The sequence below is a fragment of the Andrographis paniculata genome, unplaced genomic scaffold (genome assembly GCF_009805555.1).
Source record: "Andrographis paniculata isolate CXL003 unplaced genomic scaffold, ASM980555v1 Contig49END, whole genome shotgun sequence".
NCBI classification, from domain to species: Eukaryota; Viridiplantae; Streptophyta; class Magnoliopsida; order Lamiales; family Acanthaceae; genus Andrographis; species Andrographis paniculata.
The window spans coordinates 1002862-1028392 of NW_026137583.1; the positions used below are offsets into that span (position 1 = coordinate 1002862).

Genomic DNA, 25531 nt, shown 5'->3' on the forward strand with positions numbered 1-25531 from the left:
ATAGTACAATAATATAGTAATAATAATACTAGAAAAAATACTTATGTAAGCACAGAACATAAGACTATGTTTGCCTATATATATATTTTTTCTTTATATAAAATGTGATATTATTTATCAATAATAATTTTTTTTATAATTTTTTTTTTATATCAAATACTTATTATTATTTTTTTTCAAAACATAATTGTTGATGGTAAAATTTTAACAAATAAAAAGTAAAATTCGAAAATATATTTCGAACTTGAACAATAAAGTTTGGAACTATAAATTCTGAAGCTATAAACAAAGAGTTGAAGAAAAAATAAAGTACTGAAAATAAAATGGTGATCCCAATGAAATTCTTTTGGAATTTCGTCTGATTGAAGATGATCTTCCTCAATTGCTGAGGCTTAAATACGTATCAAACCAAAACGTTTAGAACAGGTTCCATGACAGTTACTCTTGAAAACTGCTTCCATGTTGGTAACCGTCAGAAAACTGTTTTCACGTCGGTAATCGTCAGAAAACCGTTTCCACCTTGGTGACTTTTGAACCGTCCGAACTCACTGTACCGTCCGAACTCGCTTTCTTGTTGATTACCGACCTGAACCATCCGAACTTGTTGTACTATCCGAACTCGGTTCTTAGCCAATAACCTTTGTGACCAACCAACCGGTCGTTCCACTAAAATAGTTCCTACATTTTGGTAACTTTTGTAGCCGTCCCAAGGCCCAAATTCGGATGAAAACTGTCCGTAGAGGCAACCGTCCGATCGATTGACTCTGGCCCTTCATTGGATCGCCACTGGGCCTATCCATTCATCGTTTCTGGGCTTAAACTCTAATCTCATTTTTTGTGCTCAACAATAATATTAAATATTCAAATTTTGCTTATTTTCAAATTTTTACTAAAATTCAAACACTCTCAAACATATATCAAAAAAGAGTATTGTGTTCTTTTTTGAAAAATATATTTCTCAAAAAAAAAAATGTTGCTGTTGTAAAATATCATTTCCTGCAGCTTAATCGGAAGCCTGTCAGTATTTGATTTGTTCGAAAGGTTCCTCGGCCTACTCAAGGAATGATTCAAACTATCTTGCGATATACAAATAATTAATATAAAGGGAAGACAAAATAAGACTAATAAAACAAGAACAAAGTTGGAAATTAAAGTTGGAATTAATGAAAAGAAAACCCTTCAAAATTTGGAAAAAAATACAGTAAAATAATGCAAAGAAAAAAGTGAAGAAGAAGATGATTGATCAGTGGCTCCCGTTTTGGTGTTCTGATCTTGATTTTCTTTAAATCTTGTTATATTTTGAATTCATTTGGATAAAATTTTATCTCCAAATTTTCTCCAACAACTCTATTAATTTTCTAACCACTTCTTTACCGTCTATTATTTTGAGTCGCATGGACCGCAAATGTCCTTGGACGGGAAGATATCCGTTTGGGTTGCACCTTCGGTCGATTAATTGTTTGGATATGTACAAATATATTGCACACAATTATTATTTTTATATTGTTTACATAAATTTTTATATTTTATATAAAAAATATCTTTTCAAACTATTTAATTTAAAAAAAACCCGAGATCTTTGGATTAAAGCCACGAAAATACCATATCAAGACATATAAAATGGGAAAAAGAACATGCATGCTGGAGCAAATAAATAAATAAATAAATAATCAGGAACATTCGACCCTAATACTTGATTATCCATGAGAAAACATATATATTACATCAACGAATAACTAACATGCTCAATCTCAATTTTTAAGTACATAAACAAAAAAAAATCCTTTAAATATTTCTCTCAAAAATATAAAATAACATACTTGGTTTTTTATTTGTATATTGTACTAAAAAAATTAATTTAACATTCGAAACATCACATCAATATTAATATATATCACATTGAATAATTATTCTCGTTTTAAATTTTACTATTTAAAACCCAAATAAAAAATTCAATCTCCAAAATAAACACACAAACATAATGGGTGTATTCACTTTTGTATATGTATTTTTTTAAAGTTTTGTTATTTTTTTTATTAGAAATGATGAAACATATTATTATTCTAAAAAATAATATTATTATTAGTGATTTAAATATATGTATTTTATTTATATAAGGATGTATATATATCGTAATTTATTTATAATATTCATTATAAAGTGTGTTAACAATTTCTGTTAAGATATTTTAAGAGAAAAAATATTTCAATAATATCAATCATTATTAATGCACAATATATTAAAAATAGAAATTATTTATACAATTATTGCAGATACAAATAGAATAACGATAAAAGTGGCAGTATAATAGTAAATCATAAGAAAATTAATTAACATCAATGAAAATCTGAAAAAAATGAAACAAAATATTAATGTCATAATGAAAAAAATATAATTTCTTTAAAAAAAAAAGAAATTACAACAATATGAGATAATATATAAAAGCATTTTAGAGATAATATATAAAAGCATTTTATTTAGTCTCCGGTTAGAAGTTTTAAAATTTATAAAATTTTTAAAATAAGTAAAAAATTAAGTTTTTGATATAATATTTTTTAAAATAAAGAAAATTATTTAATACTCCATCCGTCCCACATAATTTGTCTCTATTTTCTATTTTCGTCGGTCCCACATAATTTGTCTATTCCTTTTTTGGAAATATAATTATACACTTTAATCTCATTTTAAATTTTAAATTTTATAATTTTTTTAATCTTAATTAAACTATTTAGTTATCTTAATCTTAATCCACAATTATTTTTATTATACGATAATTATTTTTACTAATACACTTCTTAATTACTTGCTAATCACACTTTACTTAAATTCTCGTATCTACAGTAATAGGCCCATAATACATGAGACGGAGAGAGTACTATTTTTAAAAAAAATGGTGAATAATGCCAAAAATTCAAATATATATATATATATATATTGTTGTGCTTTATGGTATTGAGATATAAAATTGAGTATATTACCGAGTGTAAAATCAATCAAATCTTTCATCTATTCTATGATTCTGCCAAGATTATGGGGTGTTTGACAAATAGCTTTTTGAAGAGCTTTTAGCTTATTGAACAGCTTTTAGTTGTTTGACCAGTTAAAAAGCTAATTTAGGTGTTTGGTAAATTAACTTTTTGAAATAGCTTTTTGGACCCAAAAAACTAATTTTTGAAAAGCTAACTTACCCAACGTTTTGAAATAATTTTTTCTGTAAAAATTTTTTTTATTCCTTATATGCCCTTAAAAATATATTATACATTTTACACAAATAAATATATTTTGATTATTTATTAATTATATTAGAATATTTTATTATATTATAGTTTTACTTTTATAAATTTAAAATAATTAATTTTTATATAAAAATTATTTTAATTGTAAAATATATAAATTTATTAAAATCAACATGAAATAAAAATATAAATATTAATAGTTTATTTATTTTTTTATTAAAATTACATTATATAAATTTTATACTAAAAATAAATTAAATTTATTGAAAATTATAAATATAATGAACTAATCGATAACTAACATAATAAATATATACACAAAAAATTTATTATTTTATATTTTACATCATTTTCAATAAAAAAAACTATTTATATATTTTAATAAAAAATATATTATTTTTAAAATCTAACTCTAATAAAATAAATACTTTTATAACACTTTTATAATTTTCAATAACTAATAACAAAAATTTTTAAACATTCTAAACTCAAAAGAACATAATTGAATATGTTGGCATATTCAAAATTGCCAAACCCTTTTGTTTGACATATGAGCAAGTTGCAGGATGTTGTTGCAGGTTCTGTTTGACACCATTTCGGGAAACCTGTCAACTGCAGAGTTGACCGAGTTACAGCTTTTGGATGCATCTTGTGTGTTCTACACTCAATGGAATAGGACAAATGAATATGCATTGGACAGAGGACGTGCAGGAGAAGCTGCATGTATTGTCCTCTCATACTGGATGACATTAAATGACCTTGAACACACTGCCCCAAAAGTTGTCACAGTCAACTTTTGTCTTTTGTGTAATGTGTATATATTTGATATGAATGTTTGTTTGTATTCGTGGGTGAGCAACCAGAACTTAGAGAAGTATTCTCTCCACCTGTTAGAGTGTTGAGAGAGCTCATCCATGGAGGATTGAAGACGAGAAGAAGGATTCTTGGAGTCGAAGCCGAAGAAGATATTCATCCGGTAAACAACCTTATTCTTAGCTTGGTCGCTGGCTTGCTGGAGTTGTTGCGGTAGAGTAACAGCCAGTCCATGAGAGTTTGTAAAACTAAATGGAGCTTGGGTAGAAGATAGGTTGGGTAGTTCGGTTTGGTGTCTTATATGGTGTAAACCAAGTGTTTGGTTTAGTTAAGACTCCTGGATTGGAATCCCCCAGACGTAGGTTGGAAAACCGAACTGGGTAAACAAACTTGGTGTGTTGTTTTTCTTTCTGCACATATTCAGCCATCGATTTGTGCATGAACACACACCTCTGTTATAACCGCGAGACAACTACGTTGTAAAGCTGTGTTTACGTCGAACGTTTCACAGTTCCGCTGTGCAAGGTACTCGGAGGCGTTGGACCTCTTTCGCGCCCCTCTCCGCGACTTCCAACATCTGGTATCAGAGCAGCGTGCTCAATACCCCGAGTAGATCTGTCCGTGGTTCAAGATGAGTCGTGAAGTAATCTCGTCTATTCGTCCACCTGTGTTCGATGGGAACAACTACACCTACTGGAAAAATAGGATGGAGGCATATCTGTTAACTCTTGGTGATGAAACTTGGGAAGCTGTAGAGCTTGGCTGGACTCCTCCAACCAAAGTTGTGCCTGGAGAAACTCAGAACGACCCCCCAACTATCATTCTAAAGTCGAAAAATGAGTGGACACCTGAAGAAAAAATTGCTGCTGGTGGAAATGCCAAAGCCGTAAATGCCATATTTGCTTCTGTCGATGAAGTTCAGTTTCGTGTCATCTCAAACTACAAGAAAGCAAAAGATGCATGGAGAGCCTTGGAAAATGCATTTGAAGGGACTGCTGAAGTTAAAGAAACAAAACTCCAAAGGGTAGAAAGTATGTTCGAAGCCCTGAAAATGACTGATGATGAAACGATGTCTGAGTTCTACACTCGATTCAAAGATATGGTAAATCAAGCATATGCTCTTGGCTTAGTATATGATGAACAAAGGCTGGTTCGAAAGATGCTGAGAAGTGTGAACAAAAAGTTCAAAATCAAAGTCTCTACACTTGAGGATAAGAAGAAAACCAAGAACATGAATCTTGAAACATTGAATGTTATTTTCATGAATTGGGAGATGAATCATATTGAAGAAGAAAGTTCAAAAGGGATTGCTCTTACTGCCGAAGATCTGGAGCTTGTCGGATCTGACGAAGAAATGTCTCTTCTGTCCAAGAAGTTGTCTCGAATGATAAGTGAAAAGCGTGCTCGAAAATACCACAATTCTGGAAACAGAGGTCACTATGGTGGTAAAACAACTGGAGAACAACGAAAGTATCCAGAACACAAAAGTGTTGGTTACAACAAAGAAAAGGGAGCTTATGATAAAAGCTATAAGAAGAAGTTCAACACTGCTTCTAGGCTAGAAAACTCAAGTGATCCGAAATGCTTTGCATGTGGCGAAGTTGGACATGTGAAAGTGGAATGTGCTACATTCAAGAAGAAAGGTAAGCATGCATTTCAAGCTACCTGGAGTGATGAAGAAGACAGTCAAGAATCTGAAGATGAAAGTGATAATGAAAGCGTTGTTGCTTTTGTTGCCAAAGAAGGAGAATCTAGCAAAGGAAAAGAAAGTGTTCCTGAAGAAGAATGTAACAGCAACGACACAATCGAGATGGATATCTATGAGCTAATGGAAGCTTATGAGGAAATTGTAGCTGAACATAAAATTTGTGTTAAGAGAAACAAGGATTTGATCAACACAGTTTACCGTTTGGAAGCTCGAGTTGAAAAAGCTGATGAAGTGAATCAAGAAATGTTCGAAATCAATGAAGGACTTCAGAAGGACGTCAAGCAGTTGAAAATGAAGTGTGATGATCTGAGAGAAGAAAATGATAGACTCAGAAAAGGAAAAGACAAACTCGATGAAGTTTTATCGATTGGAAAGCCATTTGGAGATCATCGTGGGATTGGTTATCAAGAATCCATGAAGGTGAATCCAACTACCTTTGTGAAAGGAGGTTTGCTTACTGATGTGAAGATTCCAGAGAAACCTGCAAAAGGGAAGAACACTGAAGGTCCCAAAGAAAACAGAAAGGAGAGACAAAATCAAAATCGCAGAAGGAACAGACGTGTCAACGAGTCGTTACAACAGAAGAGTAACTGCAAATACTGTTTTCGATTTGGTCATGCTGAATCTCACTGTTTCAAGCTGGCTAGGGATTTGATGTCTGGGAAGAAGGTTAATTGGCCCTCAGATGAGCTGAAACAAAGGGTGAATTTCAGAATGGAATGGAGACCTAAGAAGAATCAATCTAAGATGATGTGCAATGTCATCCTTTCTAGTCAAGAAGCAACAAATTCATCCCGATGGTATTTCGACAGTGGATGTTCACGCCATATGACGAATCAGAAGCATCTATTGAAGAACTATGTAGCTGACACTTGTGGAGAAGTGATATTTGGAGATGGAGCCAAAGGAAAAATTGTGGGCTATGGTTCTCTCGAAGCCAAAGGTATACCGAAGTTGACGAAGGTATATTTTGTTGAAGGCTTGAGTACTAATCTCATTAGTATCAATCAGTTATGTGATGATGAGCTGTTAGTGAAGTTCACTAAGGATGCTTGTGAGGTTTACAACAACAAGAAAGAGTGCGTGATGACTGGAAAAAGGTCAAGGAACAACTGCTACTTACTTGACAAACCAGTGGATGTTGCATTGATCTCAAAAGATGATGAAGCCCTTCTATGGCATACAAGACTTGGCCATGTCAACCAACAGAGCTTGATGAAGTTGAGCAAGCAAGGAATTATCAGAGGACTTCCAAAGTTTTCGAAGTTACCTAACTTCGTTTGTGGTGATTGTGCTCGAGGAAAGCAGAAACGTGTCTCTCATCCGCAGTCGGAACATCAAAGCAGCAAAACTTGTCTTGATTTGCTGCACATGGATTTGATGGGTCCAGTGGATACACCCAGTCTTGGAGGTAAAAAATACATACTTGTTTGCATTGATGATTTCTCGAGATATACATGGGTTGATTTTATGAAAGAGAAAGGAGATACTTTTGATATCTTTGAAAAATTGTGCAAAAGACTGATGAATGAAAAGAGATCAAAGGTTAATCGAATTCGTACCGATCATGGTAAGGAGTTTGAGAATCAAAAGTTTGATGGTTTTTGTTCTGATCTTGGAGTACTGCATGAGTATTCAGCCCCGAAGACCCCACAACAAAATGGAGTAGTCGAAAGGAAGAATCGAACACTTCAAGAAATGGCTCGATCAATTATGCAAGCCAAAGGTGTTGCAAAGTACTTATGGGCTGAGGCAATGAACACTGCATGTTATGTGATCAACAGAGTATATTTGAGACCCTACACTGAGATCACACCGTACGAGCTATGGAAAGGAAGAAAGCCGAATGTGTCATACTTTCACACATTTGGATGTCGATGCTATATTTTGAAGGATAGGAGTCATCTTAAAAAATTTGATGCAAGATCAGATGAAGGAATATTCATTGGTTATTCTCATAACAACAAGCTTATCGTGTTTATAACAAGAGGATGAAGAAAGTTATGGAATCGATGAATATAACTTTCGATGATTCTCGTGTGGAAAGGAGATCTGTCAATCAACATGATGATGAAGACTTGATACCTCTTCCTACTATTCAGAATCAGAATATCTTACCTGAGGTTCAGAATCCTCTACCCCAGATTCCAGAAACAACTCGTGATGAGAGTTCGATGTTGTTTGATTGGAGTGAAGCAGATGAATCTACTGAAGTTACCACTGCTGCAGAACAACCTGGAGAATGTCAATCTGAAGCTGAAGTAAGGAGATATGGTTCAAGAATTTCTAAGAACCACCCTATTGATGCTGTCATTGGAGATCCACAAGAAGGTCGTCGAACCAGAGGAAAACAAATTGATTTTAGAGAATTTGCTGGGATGAATTGCTTTGTGTCTAACATTGAGCCAAAGAACATTGAAGAAACGCTGAAAGATGAATATTGGATCAGTGCCATGCAAGATGAGTTGAATCAGTTTGAAAGGAACAAAGTCTGGACGTTGGTAGAACGACCAGATGACATCAATGTGATTGGAACAAAGTGGATATTCAAGAACAAATCTCATGAGAAAGGGAATATCACAAGGAACAAAGCTCGGCTAGTTGCACAGGGATACACTCAGATTGAAGGAGTTGATTATGATGAAACGTTTGCCCCCGTTGCAAGAATTGAAGCCGTAAGGTTATTACTCTCAATCTCATGCTCACTTGGATTTTCTCTATATCAAATGGATGTCAAAACTGCATTTTTGAATGGCTGGATCAAAGAAAAAATATATGTGGAGCAACCTAAAGGATTTGAAGATCCATTATATCCAAATCATGTCTACCAATTGAGGAAAGCTTTGTATGGATTGAAGCAAGCACCCCATGCTTGGTATGATCGATTGTCTACCTTTTTGATTGGAAATGAATATACCAGAGGATCCACAGATAAGACGTTATTCATCAAACATAAAGGTACTGATGTTATGATTGCTCAAGTTTATGTCGATGATATTGTCTTTGGATCAACGGCAAAGAAGTTGAAGGATGAATTTGTAGAGTTCATGCATTCAGAATTCGAGATGAGTATGATTGGAGAGCTGACATATTTCCTTGGATTACAAATTAAGCAATGTCCTGATGGGATATTTCTGAACCAAACAAAGTATGCAAAGAATATGGTTGAGAAGTTTGGTATGAAGAGTTCTAAGACTGTTAGAACACCGTTGGGACAACAGGACAAGCTGTCTAAAGATGCTGAAGGAAAGGATGTCGATCAGAAGTTCTATAGGAGCATTATCGGAAGTCTGTTGTATCTTACAGCTAGCAGACCCGATATCACATTTTGTGTTGGTGTTTGTGCTCGATTCCAATCAGCCCCGAAAGAATCTCACTTGAAAGCCGCAAAGAGAATTTTGAGGTATATTAATGGAACATCCGAACTTGGATTATGGTATTCAAAGAGATCATCACTTGATCTAATTGGATTTACTGATTCCGATTGGGCCGGATGCTGTGATGACCGGAAGAGTACGACGGGAGGATGTTTTTACATTGGTGAAAATTTGATCAGTTGGAGTTCCAAGAAGCAAAGTTCGATTGCTTTGTCTACTGCTGAGGCGGAGTATGTAGCCGCTGGAAGTTGCTGTGCGCAATTGTTATGGATCAAGCAAATGTTGAAGGATTATGGAATTGAGAAGGAGTCGTTTGTACTGTGGTGTGACAACACTAGTGCAATCAGCATATCGAAGAATCCAGTTCAACATGGTCGAACGAAGCACATAGAAATCCGATATCATTTTATCCGAACGCTTGTGGAAGCTGAAGTGTGCAGATTGCAACACATTGGAACTAATTTTCAAAAGGCAAACATCTTCACCAAAGCATTGGATTCAGAGAGGTTTGAGAAATTAAGAACAGAATTAGGTATGTGTTCATACCTTAACTACTGCGGATTATTGAAGGAATTAAGTCCAATATTCATGGGATTTTATCTGGATATATTTTGGAATATTGGGTAAATATAAGGAAAGGAGAAATACGTGGCGGAATATTATTGGAAGGGAAATTTATAGCCTTTTTAGGGTTGCAGAGTCTGCAGCCTTGGACAGTGTTCCGACGTCAAAACGTCGCTCTGACATCCCACGCGCCTGGATTGATGGGAATTAATGGAGGTTGCGTGTGAAGGGTTTTTGATTCCCCTGTATCTATATCTTCGGATCAGAGTGCACATACATCACTCATCATTTCTCTCCAAACCCCAATTTCAACTTGTGAAGGAGTTTTTCTCTCAAAATCTCCAACCATGGTGAAAACACGTTCCGGTGGAGTTGCCAAGGATGTTAAGCAGAAATCTATTTCAAAGAGGAAAGTTGGAACTACAAAGAAAGGGAAAAAGTTGCCTGAACGTTTTTCTCCTGTTCTTGAAACCGTTCATGAACATGTGATGGAAAAACCTGATCGTGAAGTTGAGATTCCAGCAACTGATGTAGCCCATGATGAGGGAACCGCTGTCTCAACTGCTGAAGATCATTCTCTTTCTGAAGGACTTGAAGGTCATGTAGCGAAACATGCTGTTGTGCATGAAATTGATCTAAATGAAGTCGCACCCATGGAAACTGCAAATGAAGATGAAGTCGCTGTTGAAATGGCTGGCACACAAGAAGAAAATACTGAGGAGAACCCTGTTGATGTTCAAGAAGTTGAAACTATTACTGGTGGTGATGCAGAGGATGCTACAATCACAAAAGAGGTTCCTGCTGTTGATGAACCTGGAAGTGAGGCTGTGCTTGAAGAGGTACCTGATGAAGACATTGAAGGAGTTGGAACAGAAGTACCCCAACCCGTGGATATGAATTTTGAAGCTACAGAGGTAGAACAAGTCATTCCTGAAAATGTGATTGAGGAAGAAGAAGCTCTTCCTATGGAACACCCCGATATCGATGAAGAAGAAGAAGATGAGTTGGACTCTCTTCGTCTGTCCTCTGCTTTGGACAGACTCCGGAAAAGAAAACATGGCAAATCATCTCGCAATGCCCCTGCCCCTGCTAAAAAGACTTTCAAAAGGACTAAGGCAAAGAGTCGAAAGTCTAAAGGAGTTTCTGATCCTTCTACTGTTCGTGAAGATAAAGCGTTGAATGAGGCATATTATTATGCTTCTGGGCGTCGTTATGCTCAGGATATTCTTGCTGGAAGGACTGTGATTTCAGAAGCTCAGTTTATTCGGAGAGCGTATACCGATGTAGGATTCCGTGCGTTCCTTGAGGAAAAACATTTGTTGTTTTGGGCGACCGGATTGGAGCGTTACTGTCCTCGCCTTGTCAAGGAGTTTTATGCCAACTTGAGTGGGAAGGTACTCGATCCGAACTCTCTATGGTATCATAAGATATATATTCGTGGCAAAATTTTGGAACTTAGCCCTGCAGTGATCAATGAGTTGTTACAACTGCCGGCGAATGATGAAAATAAGTTGCCATCTGAGCTAATTGACGAATCAACAAAGGAGGTTGCCAGAACCATATCTGCTGGAAATGCTTCGTCATTTGGACGTTCTGGAGTGACTGGAACAATGCTGACAATGAAATATCAGTGTCTCTTTAGACTTTGTGGATGCAATATCTTACCAAGGCTCTGATACCAGATGTTGGCGGTTGGTAAGATATTGCATCCACAAAGTCTAAAGAGACACTGATATTTCATTGTCAGCATTGTTCCAGTCACTCCAGAACGTCCAAATGACGAAGCATTTCCAGCAGATATGGTTCTGGCAACCTCCTTTGTTGATTCGTCAATTAGCTCAGATGGCAACTTATTTTCATCATTCGCCGGCAGTTGTAACAACTCATTGATCACTGCAGGGCTAAGTTCCAAAATTTTGCCACGAATATATATCTTATGATACCATAGAGAGTTCGGATCGAGTACCTTCCCACTCAAGTTGGCATAAAACTCCTTGACAAGGCGAGGACAGTAACGCTCCAATCCGGTCGCCCAAAACAACAAATGTTTTTCCTCAAGGAACGCACGGAATCCTACATCGGTATACGCTCTCCGAATAAACTGAGCTTCTGAAATCAAAGTCCTTCCAGCAAGAATATCCTGAGCATAACGACGCCCAGAAGCATAATAATATGCCTCATTCAACGCTTTATCTTCACGAACAATACAAGTATCAGCACTGATATGGGTACTCTCATCTTCTCTATTGATAAACATTTTGAGCTAATTAATTTTGGCTATTTGGTAATCAAGAAGATGATTGACTTTTGTTCGGATTCAAAAGTGGAATGGAAACGATTGCCCTATCCCGGTTTAATTTGTCTGTTCTTGAGTTCTAAGGGAATTCATCCAGAACCGGATGAGGAGGTGTTTCCCATTCGATCATTTATTGCCCAGTCTAACCTCAAAAAGCTTCACAATGACTTTCTTCTCGGTGCCCCATTGGATGCCGATGCTCGCATAGAGAAGAGTAGGGCGCTACTGACTGAAGTCATGAGAGAACAATCTGTTCTGTCTGCTGCTCTCATTGCTCAGAATAGAAAAGTGGCACAGGCCATGAGGCTGATGCCTCGCAAACCTGGAAGCGTCGATGATGAGGACATTGATGCAGATGATGATGGAGATGGTAATGGTACGGAGGAAGCCGACCCTTGACCACCTCTTTTTGGCCTCTGCTGCAATGCAAGGGGGAGAATGCAGCAAGCCAGGGGGAGTGTGTGCTGTTGAGGAGGAATTTGGTATTACCATCTATTGTTTTCTGCCTGTTTTTTGTTGTTAACACATTTGGATGTTAAAGCCGCTTGTGGCTTGTTAGAATTGATGGTCTGTAATAACTCTTAACCGGATTGTGATTGTGATTGTGGATGTGTGAATGGTGTGTGTTTGCTGCTTAATATGCCTTGCTGCATATGCCAAAAAGGGGGAGATTGTTGGCATATTCAAAATTGCCAAACCCTTTTGTTTCTACTTTTGGCATATGAGCAAGTTGCAGGATGTTGTTGCAGGTTCTGTTTGACACCATTTCGGGAAACCTGTCAACTGCAGAGTTGACCGAGTTACAGCTTTTGGATGCATCTTGTGTGTTCTACACTCAATGGAATAGGACAAATGAATATGCATTGGACAGAGGACGTGCAGGAGAAGCTGCATGTATTGTCCTCTCATACTGGATGGCATTAAATGACCTTGAACACACTGCCCCAAAAGTTGTCACAGTCAACTTTTGTCTTTTGTGTAATGTGTATATATTTGATATGAATGTTTGTATTCGTGGGTGAGCAACCAGAACTTAGAGAAGTATTCTCTCCACCTGTTAGAGTGTTGAGAGAGCTCATCCATGGAGGATTGAAGACGAGAAGAAGGATTCTTGGAGTCGAAGCCGAAGAAGATATTCATCCGGTAAACAACCTTATTCTTAGCTTGGTCGCTGGCTTGTTGGAGTTGTTGCGGTAGAGTAACAGCCAGTCCATGAGAGTTTGTAAAACTAAATGGAGCTTGGGTAGAAGATAGGTTGGGTAGTTCGGTTTGGTGTCTTATATGGTGTAAACCAAATGTTTGGTTTAGTTAAGACTCCTGGATTGGAATCCCCCAGACGTAGGTTGGAAAACCGAACTGGGTAAACAAACTTGGTGTGTTGTTTTTCTTTCTGCACATATTCAGCCATCGATTCGTGCATGAACACACACCTCTGTTATAACCGCGAGACAACTACGTTGTAAAGCTGTGTTTACGTCGAACGTTTCACAGTTCCGCTGTGCAAGGTACTCGGAGGCGTTGGACCTCTTTCGCGCCCCTCTCCGCGACTTCCAACAGAATATATTAGAAACAAGAATAAAATAGAAATGTCCTCAATTGTCATTTTACGTATAAACAGCTAATATCAAACAGTTATTTTACCAAACATTTTAATACAAACAGCTAATCGAATCAGCTAGTCAAACCAGCTAATTGAATCAGCTAACAGCTATCAGCTAATTGCCAAACACGCCCTATATGTTTTACTATCTTATGTTAACTGTAGTAAATTTTAAAAATAAAAAATAAAATAAATTTCTGGTGGGTTTTATTAAATTATTAATACATTGATGGTAGTTATCAACAAGTTCAAATAATCAGTTTTCTTTACCTGTGTAGGTAATTAAGATAAATCAGTTAACTACCGCTAATTAAACTAATAAATTTAGGTACGACCATAGAAATTATGGTCTAACCACGTTCCAATCGAAGAAAAAAAAAACTCAATTTAAAGCAATTACTACCTAGAGAGAAACCCTAAACCCCAACTAAAAAAAAAAAAACTAAATTTGATTGTCTAACCCAGTAACTATTCAATCAAATTGTCACATATTCAAATACAAATACAATTATAAATATTCTATTTGAACTGATTTTCGACTATTATACTTAATCAAATATTGGTACTATAATATTTAATCAATCCAACAATCTTAAACACTATTTACATAATTAAGTAAATATTGATAAATCGAAAAGAAATTTGTAAAATAATAAAAAAAAAACTTAAAACACATGTATCATCTCTCAAACCAAAAATCTATTTATTCCATCATATTATCGATTTATTCATGCGCGATCTACGAATTTTCCAGTCTCCGCACTATTCTGCGCGTATTTGCATTGGCCTTCCTCCCTCATACAACATTTAGCACCTTTATTTTATTTTATTTTTGCTTTATTTTTATAACAAATTGGGATTTGGGCATTTAATTATTTTTTTATGTCATAAGAGTGGAGTTAGTCATGATCATGATTAACTAAGTGATTCAAAGATGATATATATATATTTTCTATTTTCTTTCAAATTCAAAAATTTTGTTATTTATCTTCTACATATTGGAAATAAATAATACACACAAATTATGTAGAATTTGATTAAAATCTACCAAATATCGCTTGTAAAATAAACATTAATTGCATGCAATTTCGGGTTGTCAAACACATTGATACAAATATAGAAAACGGATGAATTATATTAATATAATATTAAGTATAACACATGAATCAACAACACACTATATAAAAACATACAATATATTATATAAAGGCGAACAATACACCATGTTGATAATACAGACACTACATTGTATATAAACATAAAAAAAAGAACTAATATCACACACTATTATTTTCAACAACATGTATTGTCCGTTAAATCAAGTAATCCTAGTTGCGAGCATTGGAAAGTCATTTTTCGCGTACTCAGGTACTTACGGTACACTCAAGATTACGAATTGTACTATAACAGGCATCTAGTTGTAGTAGAAGGCTACTCAGATGCAGACTGGATATTTGATACTCTTAATTCGAGATCAACTAGTAGATATATGCTTACACTAGCTGGTGCAGCAATCTCTTGAAAATCCTCAAAACAAACAATTATTGTCAAATCCACAATAGAATCTGAGTTCATTGTTTTCGATAAAGTTGAAGAAGGGACATAATGAATTCCCCACTTTATTGAGGACATTCCAAAATAGGAAAAACTTGTCTCTGCCATTACCCTATACTACGAAGTAAATTTGCTATTGGCAGAGTAGATAGCACAATGTACAATAGAAAAAGTCAACACATTTGTCGTCGACATAATTACATAAGATAACTGATCAAAACTAAGGTTATTTCCATAGACCATGTTGCGTCGAAAGATAATCTAGCGGATTCGCTAATCAAAACGTTAAACCATGATGCATTTTACTCAGTGACTAGAGGAATGGAGTTTAAACTTGTTGTGATATGAGTTTTATAAAGGAAAACTCAACCTAAAAAGATTGAAGATCTCAATAACTAGGTTCAATAGGACAACGTGCCTATAAGACTCAAGAGTGTCACTGTGGGGGCGGTCAAGCCTCTACTCATTCCTGTCAACAATCGGTGACAGAGCTAGGAGGATAACAAATGATTGTTTTAATGATCACTAAGCGAGTGTCTTCTCACTCGGAAAACTTACAAAAGTCACATATGTGAGAGAAAACTGGGGCCACTTCAAAGGAGAACTGTTCAGACACAGTTCTTTAAAAAATCTCGCAGAACCAGGATGGATTCAATGGCCAAAACGGACCAAACAATGAAAACCGAATTAAGAACATGGATTTGTGTTAGTAAGTAGCTCAGTTACTAAGAAACTGAACACTTCAAGGACAAAGTATCTACTAGACATGTGGTAAAAACTACATATTGTTCAAGAAAAGTTCAAAGGTAAATCCACTTATACTGTGTAGAATTTATTTTTCTTTTATCGAGTCATTATCATTTCCTCTTTCATGTAGGAGATTGTAGGTGTATATAGTGAAAGAGAAAATTGGAAAAATCTATGATATTTTTGTCCCACATAGAAGGAGAAAAGAAACATCTTCAACCTTATAAGCATTGTAGTCCAATTGTTTAATAAACATGAATTGAGTTGGATTGTGCCAAACTAGGCTTGGAACCTAGTTTGGAATGGATTGAGCTCTTATATATATATATGGGAAAAAATCATTTTTGGTCCCAATATAACCAAAATTCAACAATTTTGGTCCAAATATAAAATCTTTATCAATTTTAGTCCCAATATAACTAAAACTCATCATTTTTGGTCCTAATATAATCAAACCTTATCTTTTTTGGTCCTACCATCAACAAACCGATGGAAAATGCTGACGTGGACTTAACGGAGTCGAGTTGGCAGGTGACCTGGAATGAACACGGCCGTGTACCATAAAACACGCCCGTCAACATACAAGTCAGCATCTGCCAGTCACCATACACGGCCGTGTGACATTGAACACGGCCGTGTAAATTGATTACGGCCATGTTTCCTGGCTGTGTCGACACACGGCCGTGTGAATAAAACGAACACGGACTTGTTCATTTGAACGGGCAATTACCGCGATGAAACACGGTTGTGTTAACGTTTCACACAGCCGTGTTAGAGTTCACGGCCATGGACTCAAGCTGTGTTTCTACCACGGCCGTGTGTTGTTGTGACACGGCCGTGTTGGCGTCGTCTTTCTGCAACATTTCTTTTTCCCAGCCATGTTTTCCATTTACATTTTATTTCTCACGGCGAAAAAGACGACGAAAAAGATTTCTACTCATCTGGTAAGTAAAGTATACAATATATTTTATCTTCTATCGATTATATGTTGATATAATTTATATTTTTGATGTTTTTCTAGGGTTTTTTAAGTTGTGTATTTAGTGATATATGATGTATATGTTTTAAGTTGATTATATTTTTTTTCTTTTTGCATATTTTGTTTGAATCTTATATTTATAATTTTTAAATATTGTATTATTATTGTTTTCTTAGTTATTTCTTTTTTCTTTTTTTAAGTATTCTTGTAGGTGAAGAAAATATTTATTGAAAATGACCGATGAAAACAATAGAATGATTGAGAAGGGAAAAAAATACAGTTAGATCATGAAAATATGAGAGAAGAAGAATCGGAGTTTGAGGATCCCGATTATTTGATGGAAGAGGAGGATATGGAAGCTAATTTAATAGATTATTTGTTATACGAAGATATGGTAGATGATGATGAGATGAACGAGGATCTATCTATTGTGGTACGTCAAAATTTTGACGATGAGATGTCTTTGGAAGACTCATACGAAAATGATCTCACAAGTATTGCCGGGTCCGATACAGAACTCAACGATTCTCAAACGGTGTACGATCCATCTACCAAGTACAATCCATCGTTTGTACTCGGGATGATTTTCAGCTCGAAAAAAAGAGTTTAAAGAGGCCATCCAAAATCACGCTATCTTGACGATGAGGACTCTATGTTTTGTCAAAAATGACAAAAGAAGAATGTATGTTTGATGCTCAGTTCAAAGTTGTAATTGGAGAATAAATGCTTTGAAAGTGAGCAAAAATTGACAGATCAAATCAAAACCTATCAATCAAAGCATGATTGTATGTGTGATTTAAATGTCAAGAATGTGAAGTCTTCCTGGCTTGCAAAACAATACGAACCGTTGTTTCAATCGGACCCTTCAAGACGTGTGAAAGGATTTAGAGTTGATGTTTCCGAAGATATTAGATGCAATGTATCCTATCAACAAGCATATAGGGCGAAGAAGAGAGCACTCAAAGCAATTGATGGTGATGCAGAGGAGCAATACGGAAAGTTGTTGGATTATGCTGAAGCACTGCGGCAATCGAATCCGGGATCACGCGTTTCGATGGAGTTGGAAGGGGAGTTTATCAGTGACGATTTAGCAAATATTATATATGTTTCAAATCGCTCGTTCTTGGATTTCAGTCCGGTTGTCGACTTGTGATTGGGGTCGATGGATGTCATTTAAAGGGTCTGTGTCAAGGTATCTTGTTAACTGCAATTGCAATTAGTCCTAATAACGAATTATTTCCTTTGGCGTATGCTGTTGTTGGGAGTGAGACACGTGAGGCATGGGAATGGTTTTTCATGCTGCTGAAAGATGATCTAGATATAGAACGTGATGAGTCGTATACATTCATATCAGACAAACAGAAAGGACTTGTTCCTGCTATGGAAAAGATTTTTCCCGGATCAGAAAAAAGATTTTGTGTACGATATCTTTATGGTAATATGAAAAGTGTTGGATTCAAGGGACTTGCATATAAACGACTTATTTGGATGGCAGCAGATGCAACCACGGTTCTCGACTTCGAGGATGCTATAAAGGAGATCAAAGAGTTAGATTGAAGATGTGTAGATTGGTTGGCTGACAAGCCACCTTCATAATGGTCAAGGTCACAGTTTGCGACATTTTCGAAGTGTGATATGATTTTGAACAACTTGTGTGAATCTTTCAATAGTATTATATTGGATGCAAGAGATATGCCAATTTTGCCTATGTTGGAATGGATTATGAGATATCTGTTGTCACGGCTTGCAAAACGAAGAGAAATGGCACTTCGAAAATGGGAGAATATGCGGTTTTGCCCCAAAATAGTGAAGATCATGGAAAAAATTATTCGAGAAGCTTCATCATGTGTTCCAGTTAAGGCCGATGATTGGACCTACGAGGTGGGTTGTTCCGATGACAGCAGGTTTGTAGTGGATATTTTGAAGAAGTTGTGCGAGTGTAGAAAATGGGATTTATGTGGGATTCCTTGTTGTCGTGGAATGAGTGCCATCTGTGGTCAACAGCTAGATCCAACGGACTTTGTTGATGAAGTATACAGTGTTCACAACTTCAAAAGGGTTTATTCATATTCTATTGGCCCCATAAATGGAGCACAACTGTGGCTGAAAACTGGTTTGCCTCCACCATTTCCACCTATCGTAAAACGCTCTGCTGGCCGGCCTAAAATAGCAAGAAACGTGATCCTGATGAGATTATGGAGAAGGGATACACAAGGAGACAAAAAGGAGATAACAATAGTTTGCCAAAACAAAAAAGACAATAACTTGTAAATTTTGTGGTCTTATTGGTCACACACTTAGGGGTTGTCAACAGAGAAAAGCTCAAATGTATGAATCAAATTCCACTGCGCGGAATTACGCAAGCTACTGAAGGATTATTATCTCAAACAAGTGATATTCCTACACAACAAGAGCTTCCATCGGGTGAACACGAGGAGCCGCAAAGGGTACAAGCTCCCACAACAAAATTAACGGTATGATTTTGCATTAATTAGTTTGAATATACAACTCTTTATGAATAATCTATGAATTTTATGCAATAGGTGAGAAGAAGAACTTTGACCCGAGGAAATACACAAACTTGAATCACGTTGGAACATCACGGGGAATACGACAAGAACGCATTGATTTTGGAGATTTTTAGAATAGATTGTCATGTTTTGATATATTGCAATGCTTGGACTTGTTTTGAGATTGTTGATATTTTGGTTGCAATGGGATTAAAAAATTTGAAATTCATTGAATTTTATTTTATTTTTTTGGAAATTTAATGAAATTAGGAATATTAGGTTGTAAAGACATGCAATAGGAGTGGACACTTGGAAAAAATGAAGGTCCACACGGCCGTGTTAAATAACCCACGGCCGTATGTACCTTAACGTTCGATAGCAAAGGTTGACAGAGAGTTACACGGCCGTGCAAAACATCCACAGGGCCGTGTTCATGTTGACAGAAAGTTACACGGCCGTGTTCATGTTTACAGATTGAGTAAACTAATCCAGAGATTTACATGGCCGTGGCTTACCGTCACACGGCCGTGTTTAGTTCGTCATTAATTTCCAATAAGATACACGGCCGTGTGGCTTCCAACATGGCCATGTTGAATTCACGTAATTCGAGGAAATATTAGGGTTTCACATAGGCGTTTAGGTGGGCCATTTTTGTACACGGACGTGTGTGTGTTTGTACACGGCCGTGTACGGCGAATTTAAAGTCTTTTCATTGGTTCACGGACATGGAGATCCTGTGCACGGGTGTGTTGGATTCGATTAGAAAGTTTTAAACCTCTCTTTCGGTCGAACGCGCAGAGACCCATTTCTATTTCTTCTCCCTTTTTTTTCTTTTCCGGCGACAACGACGACGGATCATTGGCGGACGAGGGTGGGCGGCATCTATTTAGGGAAAGTTTAGGTTGAACTTGTTTTTTTGTTGAAGTATAAGGTAATGTGTGAATATATTTATTGTTTTTTTTTTTCCATAAATTTTCTTATGATTTATTCTTTGTTTCTGTTGAGTTTAGTTGATAATTTTTTTTTTGTATTTTTTGTTAGATTTAAGGTATCGGAATATGTTTATATTTTGTAAGAATGATTTTTACTTGAAATTATATATTATTTGATTTTTTGGTTGCTTTTTGCATGGATATTTTGCACAAAATAAAATTTTAATTTTGCATTTTATTTTTAATGTAGAATAATAATGGCTGGGGGTAAGGGTAAGGGCAAGAGAGTTCGAACAGATGCAAGTTCTTCAGCGAGGGTGGATACAACATATGATTTTTAAGGTTTTGGTGAATTAGAACACGCCGAAAATTACGAAAGATTTAGGAGTAGATCTTTTTCAAAGAGAAAATATATTGATTGGAATGTTTTGACTATGTTGGGAATGTGGGATGAGGTAGAGGCTTTAGTTTCGGTTGGAGCGTGGGTTCGTTTTTTTCATATTGTGGAGCCGAGTTACAGAAATTTAACTTTAGAGTTTATGTCAACCCTTGATTATGGAGCAGTGAACTATAATTACGAAAAACCTAAGACTTTGACATTTAGATTACTGGGAAAGATGTTTTCGATATCATTCGCCAATTTTTCAGTGATAATGGGTTTATATGACCGGGACTTTGTGGAAACGGATGACTTCCAAGCCTTGCCTACTCTTATGCCTATTCAATCTGCCGTGTACTGGTCCCAAATTAGCACCGAAGCGGCTTACAATTCTGTACGTTCTATGGCATCGACTCTTCGGTACCTGCCACTACGGTATATACATTATATTCTAGCTCACTCACTTTCCAGTCGGGGCGAGAGCACTGGGGTAGTTTCGAATATTGATTTATGCTATCTTTGGAGTATGCTAGAGCGTCACCCTATAAATTTGGGTTTTATGCTTGCTCGATTTATGATACATCAGGTCGAGGATGGCCTTTTGGGGAAAATCTCTCTTGGTCCGTATGTTACTCGACTGGCAAGGGGCCTTGGGATTTTAAAGGAAGAGATTGAGGATCCGATTTGTGTCATGCAGCCTTGTGGTTTTCGAACGTTGCAGATGATGGGTATGGTTAGGAATGTGACGAGAGGAGGAGTAGATAGATATGTATTGGTTGATAGGGTTGATGCACCAGGAGATGGGGTTGATCAGCTTTCAGGTGATCAGGGTGAGCCAGAGGGTGATCAGGGTGCGCCAGAGGATGATCAGCCGCACCGCATGGTTCAGAATACCATGCCCATTGACAGGTCAGCCATTGATGACTTACGCATGGATATACATCGCCGTATGGACGAGTTGCGAATGGAGGTGCATCACCAGATGGACAGTATGCGGTTGGAGATGAGATCTTCATTTTTGCGTATTTTTTTAGCATCTATCCATTCCTGTTTCACCAAACGATGGTGCTCCTCATGCATATACACCAGGACACGGCGATGTCACAATTGATACAGATGCTCTGTTTGCGGATCATCCAAACAAAAACGAGTACGAGTAGATTTCTATTTTTTTTTTATTTTGCGTGTAGTATGTGATGATTTTTTGTTTTAAATATGTATTAATCCTTACAGTAATCTAAAGATTGATGTTTAGGTTATGTTTACTAATTTTAATTCAAACTTCAAAATTGATTAAACTTAAAAAATATATATATATTAATATTTAATCTCCAGACAGAAAGATACAAACACTTATGAAACTTAACACGGCCGTGTAAAATACAAGTAGATAACAGAAATAACAACGCCAACACGGCCGTGTCACAACAACACACGGCCGTGGTAGAAACACAACCTGAGTCCATGGCCGTGAACTTTAACACGGCCGTGTGAAACGTTAACACAGCCGTGTTTCATCGTGGGAATTCCCCGTTCAGATGAACACGGCCGTGCTCATTTTATTCATACGGCCGTGTGTCGACACAGCCAAGAAACATGGCCGTAATCAATTTACACGGCCGTGTTCAATGTCACACGGCCGTTTATGGTGACTGACTGATGCTAACTTGTATGTTCACAGGCGTGTTTTATGGTACACGGCCGTGTTCGTTTTATTTACACGGCCGTGTGTCGACACAACCAGGAAACATGGCCGTAATCAATTTACATGGCCGTGTTCAGTGTCACACGGCCGTGTATGGTGACTGACGGATGCTGACTTGTATGTTCACGGGCGTGTTTTATGGTACATGGCCGTGTTCATTCCAGGTCACCTGCCAGCTCGACTCCGTTAAGTCCACGTCAGCATTTTCCGTCGGTTTGTTGACAGTGGGACCAAAAAAGATGAGTTTTGGTTATATTGGGACTAAAATTGATAAAGATTTTATATTGGGACCAAAAATAATGAGTTTTTGTTATATTGGGACCAAAATTGATAAAATTTTTATATTGGGACCAAAATTAATGAATTTTGGTTATGTTGGGACCAAAAATGATTTTTTCCCATAAAATATATAGAATCCTTCTAGAACCATCCCTTACTGCTATAAAAATCGTCCATTTTAGGATTAGGGCTATTGTATACTTTCTTGGCGGCGGGACAAGGCCTCTGAGGTTCAGATCCGGTGATTTTGAGTTTTTTCATTTTCATTTGATTTGCTTGCTTGTGTACTTTTGTTTATTTGTTTTAGTTGCTTAGTTGGAGATATGAGAAAGGAAAAATGAGATTTTGGCACCACAATCTGGAACAAAAAGAGAAGATCTGACTGAAGATTGAGAATCTATTGTTGGACGATAGATGTCACGATGGCAAGAAAGGTGTTGGTTTTGCGATGATGAATCAAAGACCACTCTGAGGTAAGTTTTTTAAAATTGATTAAGGATTTAAAGCAAGTACTTTTTTTAATGTGACAAAAATCTACCATGTATTTATCAATCGTGCAGTACTCATTGGATCCTGTGCTTATCAAACTCCACCATCAATAAGGAAACCTATGCCGACTATAGGGATTTTGTGGACGCAAGGCCTGAAGTAGGAGCCATTGTGGATGAGTGGTAGCGGGAAGGCATCGTAATTGGATGCGATAAACTTCCGCTCTACTTCCCCAATACACTAGTCGAACACATACAATAATTTGGCCTTTCAGACCCCCTAATTGTTATCAACTGATTCGTATATCTAACCTATCGACAGGTGAGAAAAAGTTTTTGTCGGTAGAGCAGCTGTTGGAGCTCCCGACCGCACCCCAAACTCAGCCATTGCTTCTTGATAATGCTTTAGATGAGGTACCTTTCATGCCCTTATAACTCTCAAAATTCCCTTTTTTTTTCATATATTACTCGATTATGAATATAGGTTTTTTGTAATCAGGTTTTTGGGGCTACATATGTGAGCATCGATGTGTTTGAGAACAATACTACTAGGTGGCAGTTCAAGGTGTGTGTATATATGTCTGTGTTTAAATTTTGTGCTTGCATAGTAGCTTGATGTGATGATTGTAACAGGTGAGAAAAAGTTTTTGTCGGTAGAGCAGCTGTTGGAGCTCCCGACCGCACCCCAAACTCAGCCATTGCTTCTTGATAATGCTTTAGATGAGGTACCTTTCATGCCCTTATAACTCTCAAAATTCCCTTTTTTTTTCATATATTACTCGATTATGAATATAGGTTTTTTGTAATCAGGTTTTTGGGGCTACATATGTGAGCATCGATGTGTTTGAGAACAATACTACTAGGTGGCAGTTCAAGGTGTGTGTATATATGTCTGTGTTTAAATTTTGTGCTTGCATAGTAGCTTGATGTGATGATTGTAAGAGGGGATAGTGTATTTTTTTTGGGAGGTTTCGGGATTGCATACTAAAGAATTTGAAAAAATAAATTTTCTTGATGAACATAGTATATCTTAGAAATACAAACATTTTTTGGTTGAACATTTTGTATGTCTTGAGTAGAATCTTAGGGGCTGTTTGTTTAAAGAATTTGATAGGATTTTATTGGATTTGGATTTTAAAATCCCATGAAATCCATGTTTGATTCAAAAAAAAATAATGAAATTTAAAATGATGGGATTTAAAAACATTGTCCAAAATCCTACAAACGATGGATTTATTAGTAATGGGGTACCCCTATTACTTTTAAATCCCATTCCATGGGATTTTAAATTCTACTTTTATATCCTTATATAAAAAAATATATTATATATTATAAATATATAATTAAATTAAATGATTTTAAAATTAATTTTTATTTGAATTATATATTAAATTAAATTAATATTATTTTTTATGGTACAATACTTTTTAAATAAATTAATAAATTCATTGTTTTAAATTGTTATTTATTATAAATTTTATTTAAATTATAAAATTATCAGGATGACAATAAGTCGGATTCAGCCGGAATTGAGATCCGTCCCGAATATATATATTGTTAAACTTTAGATCCAAATTGGATCTGATTATACCAGATCCGGCCGAAATTATACCCGGTAAAACCCGATGGATCTAACAAATCCAATTCTTTTTACGATTCTTAAATTTTAATTTAAAATTACACATGTACCGATCCGATATATATATTATTTATGTATTTTATGAAAAAAATATGATAATAAAATAATAAATAAATTAAACTTAAAAAAATATTTTTAATATAATTATATTGTTAGAAATTATTTTTTCATATGTATAGTCGATATATTATTAATATTATAAATCGAGTCTAGGTGCGGATATGGTCCGCTTAGACCCTAGACCCGATTAGGACCCGATTAGAATACCCATAATATGACCCGGACCAAGATCTAATACTCAAATAATTGGACTCAACTTCAAATAAATAGGTCGGGTTCGAGTCGGGTTTCGAGTTTACGATAAGCTATTGTAATCCCTATAAAATTATTAATACATTTTCAATTCATATATATTATAAATTAGATGTTTAATTTATCAAAATAAATAAAATTTATAAGGGGATAATTATGTCATTTAGAATATAAAAAATCAAAATCCTTCCGTTCATATAAAAAACAAACAAGACGTGAGAAATATAAATCTCACATAATTTTAGCAACCAAACATATGATATGATTCCAAATCCTAAATATAATAAATCCCATCACATATAAATCCTTGCTGTGAAATCTCAATCCCACTAAAAAAGTCCATCCAAACAGCCCCTTAAAGTAGTATTGATGAATATGAAGACCAAGATTCATGCCCGTGGGTCATTTGGTCC

General features: G+C 35.9%; 1 protein-coding gene across 1 annotated transcript; it reads left to right on the forward strand.

Annotated features, from left to right (window-relative positions):
* Nucleotides 1-4680: 4680 nt before the first annotated feature.
* Nucleotides 4681-7752, forward strand: LOC127252825 (uncharacterized). The gene has a single exon (XM_051277154.1). The coding sequence runs from the start codon at nt 4681-4683 to the stop codon at nt 7750-7752; it is 3072 nt and encodes a 1023-aa protein (XP_051133111.1).
* Nucleotides 7753-25531: the final 17779 nt, after the last annotated feature.

What these genes read in the sequence shown, in the direction of transcription:
- LOC127252825 (XM_051277154.1), top strand. Translation starts at nt 4,681, where the DNA reads ATGAGTCGTGAAGTAATCTCGTCTATTCGTCCACCTGTGTTCGATGGG.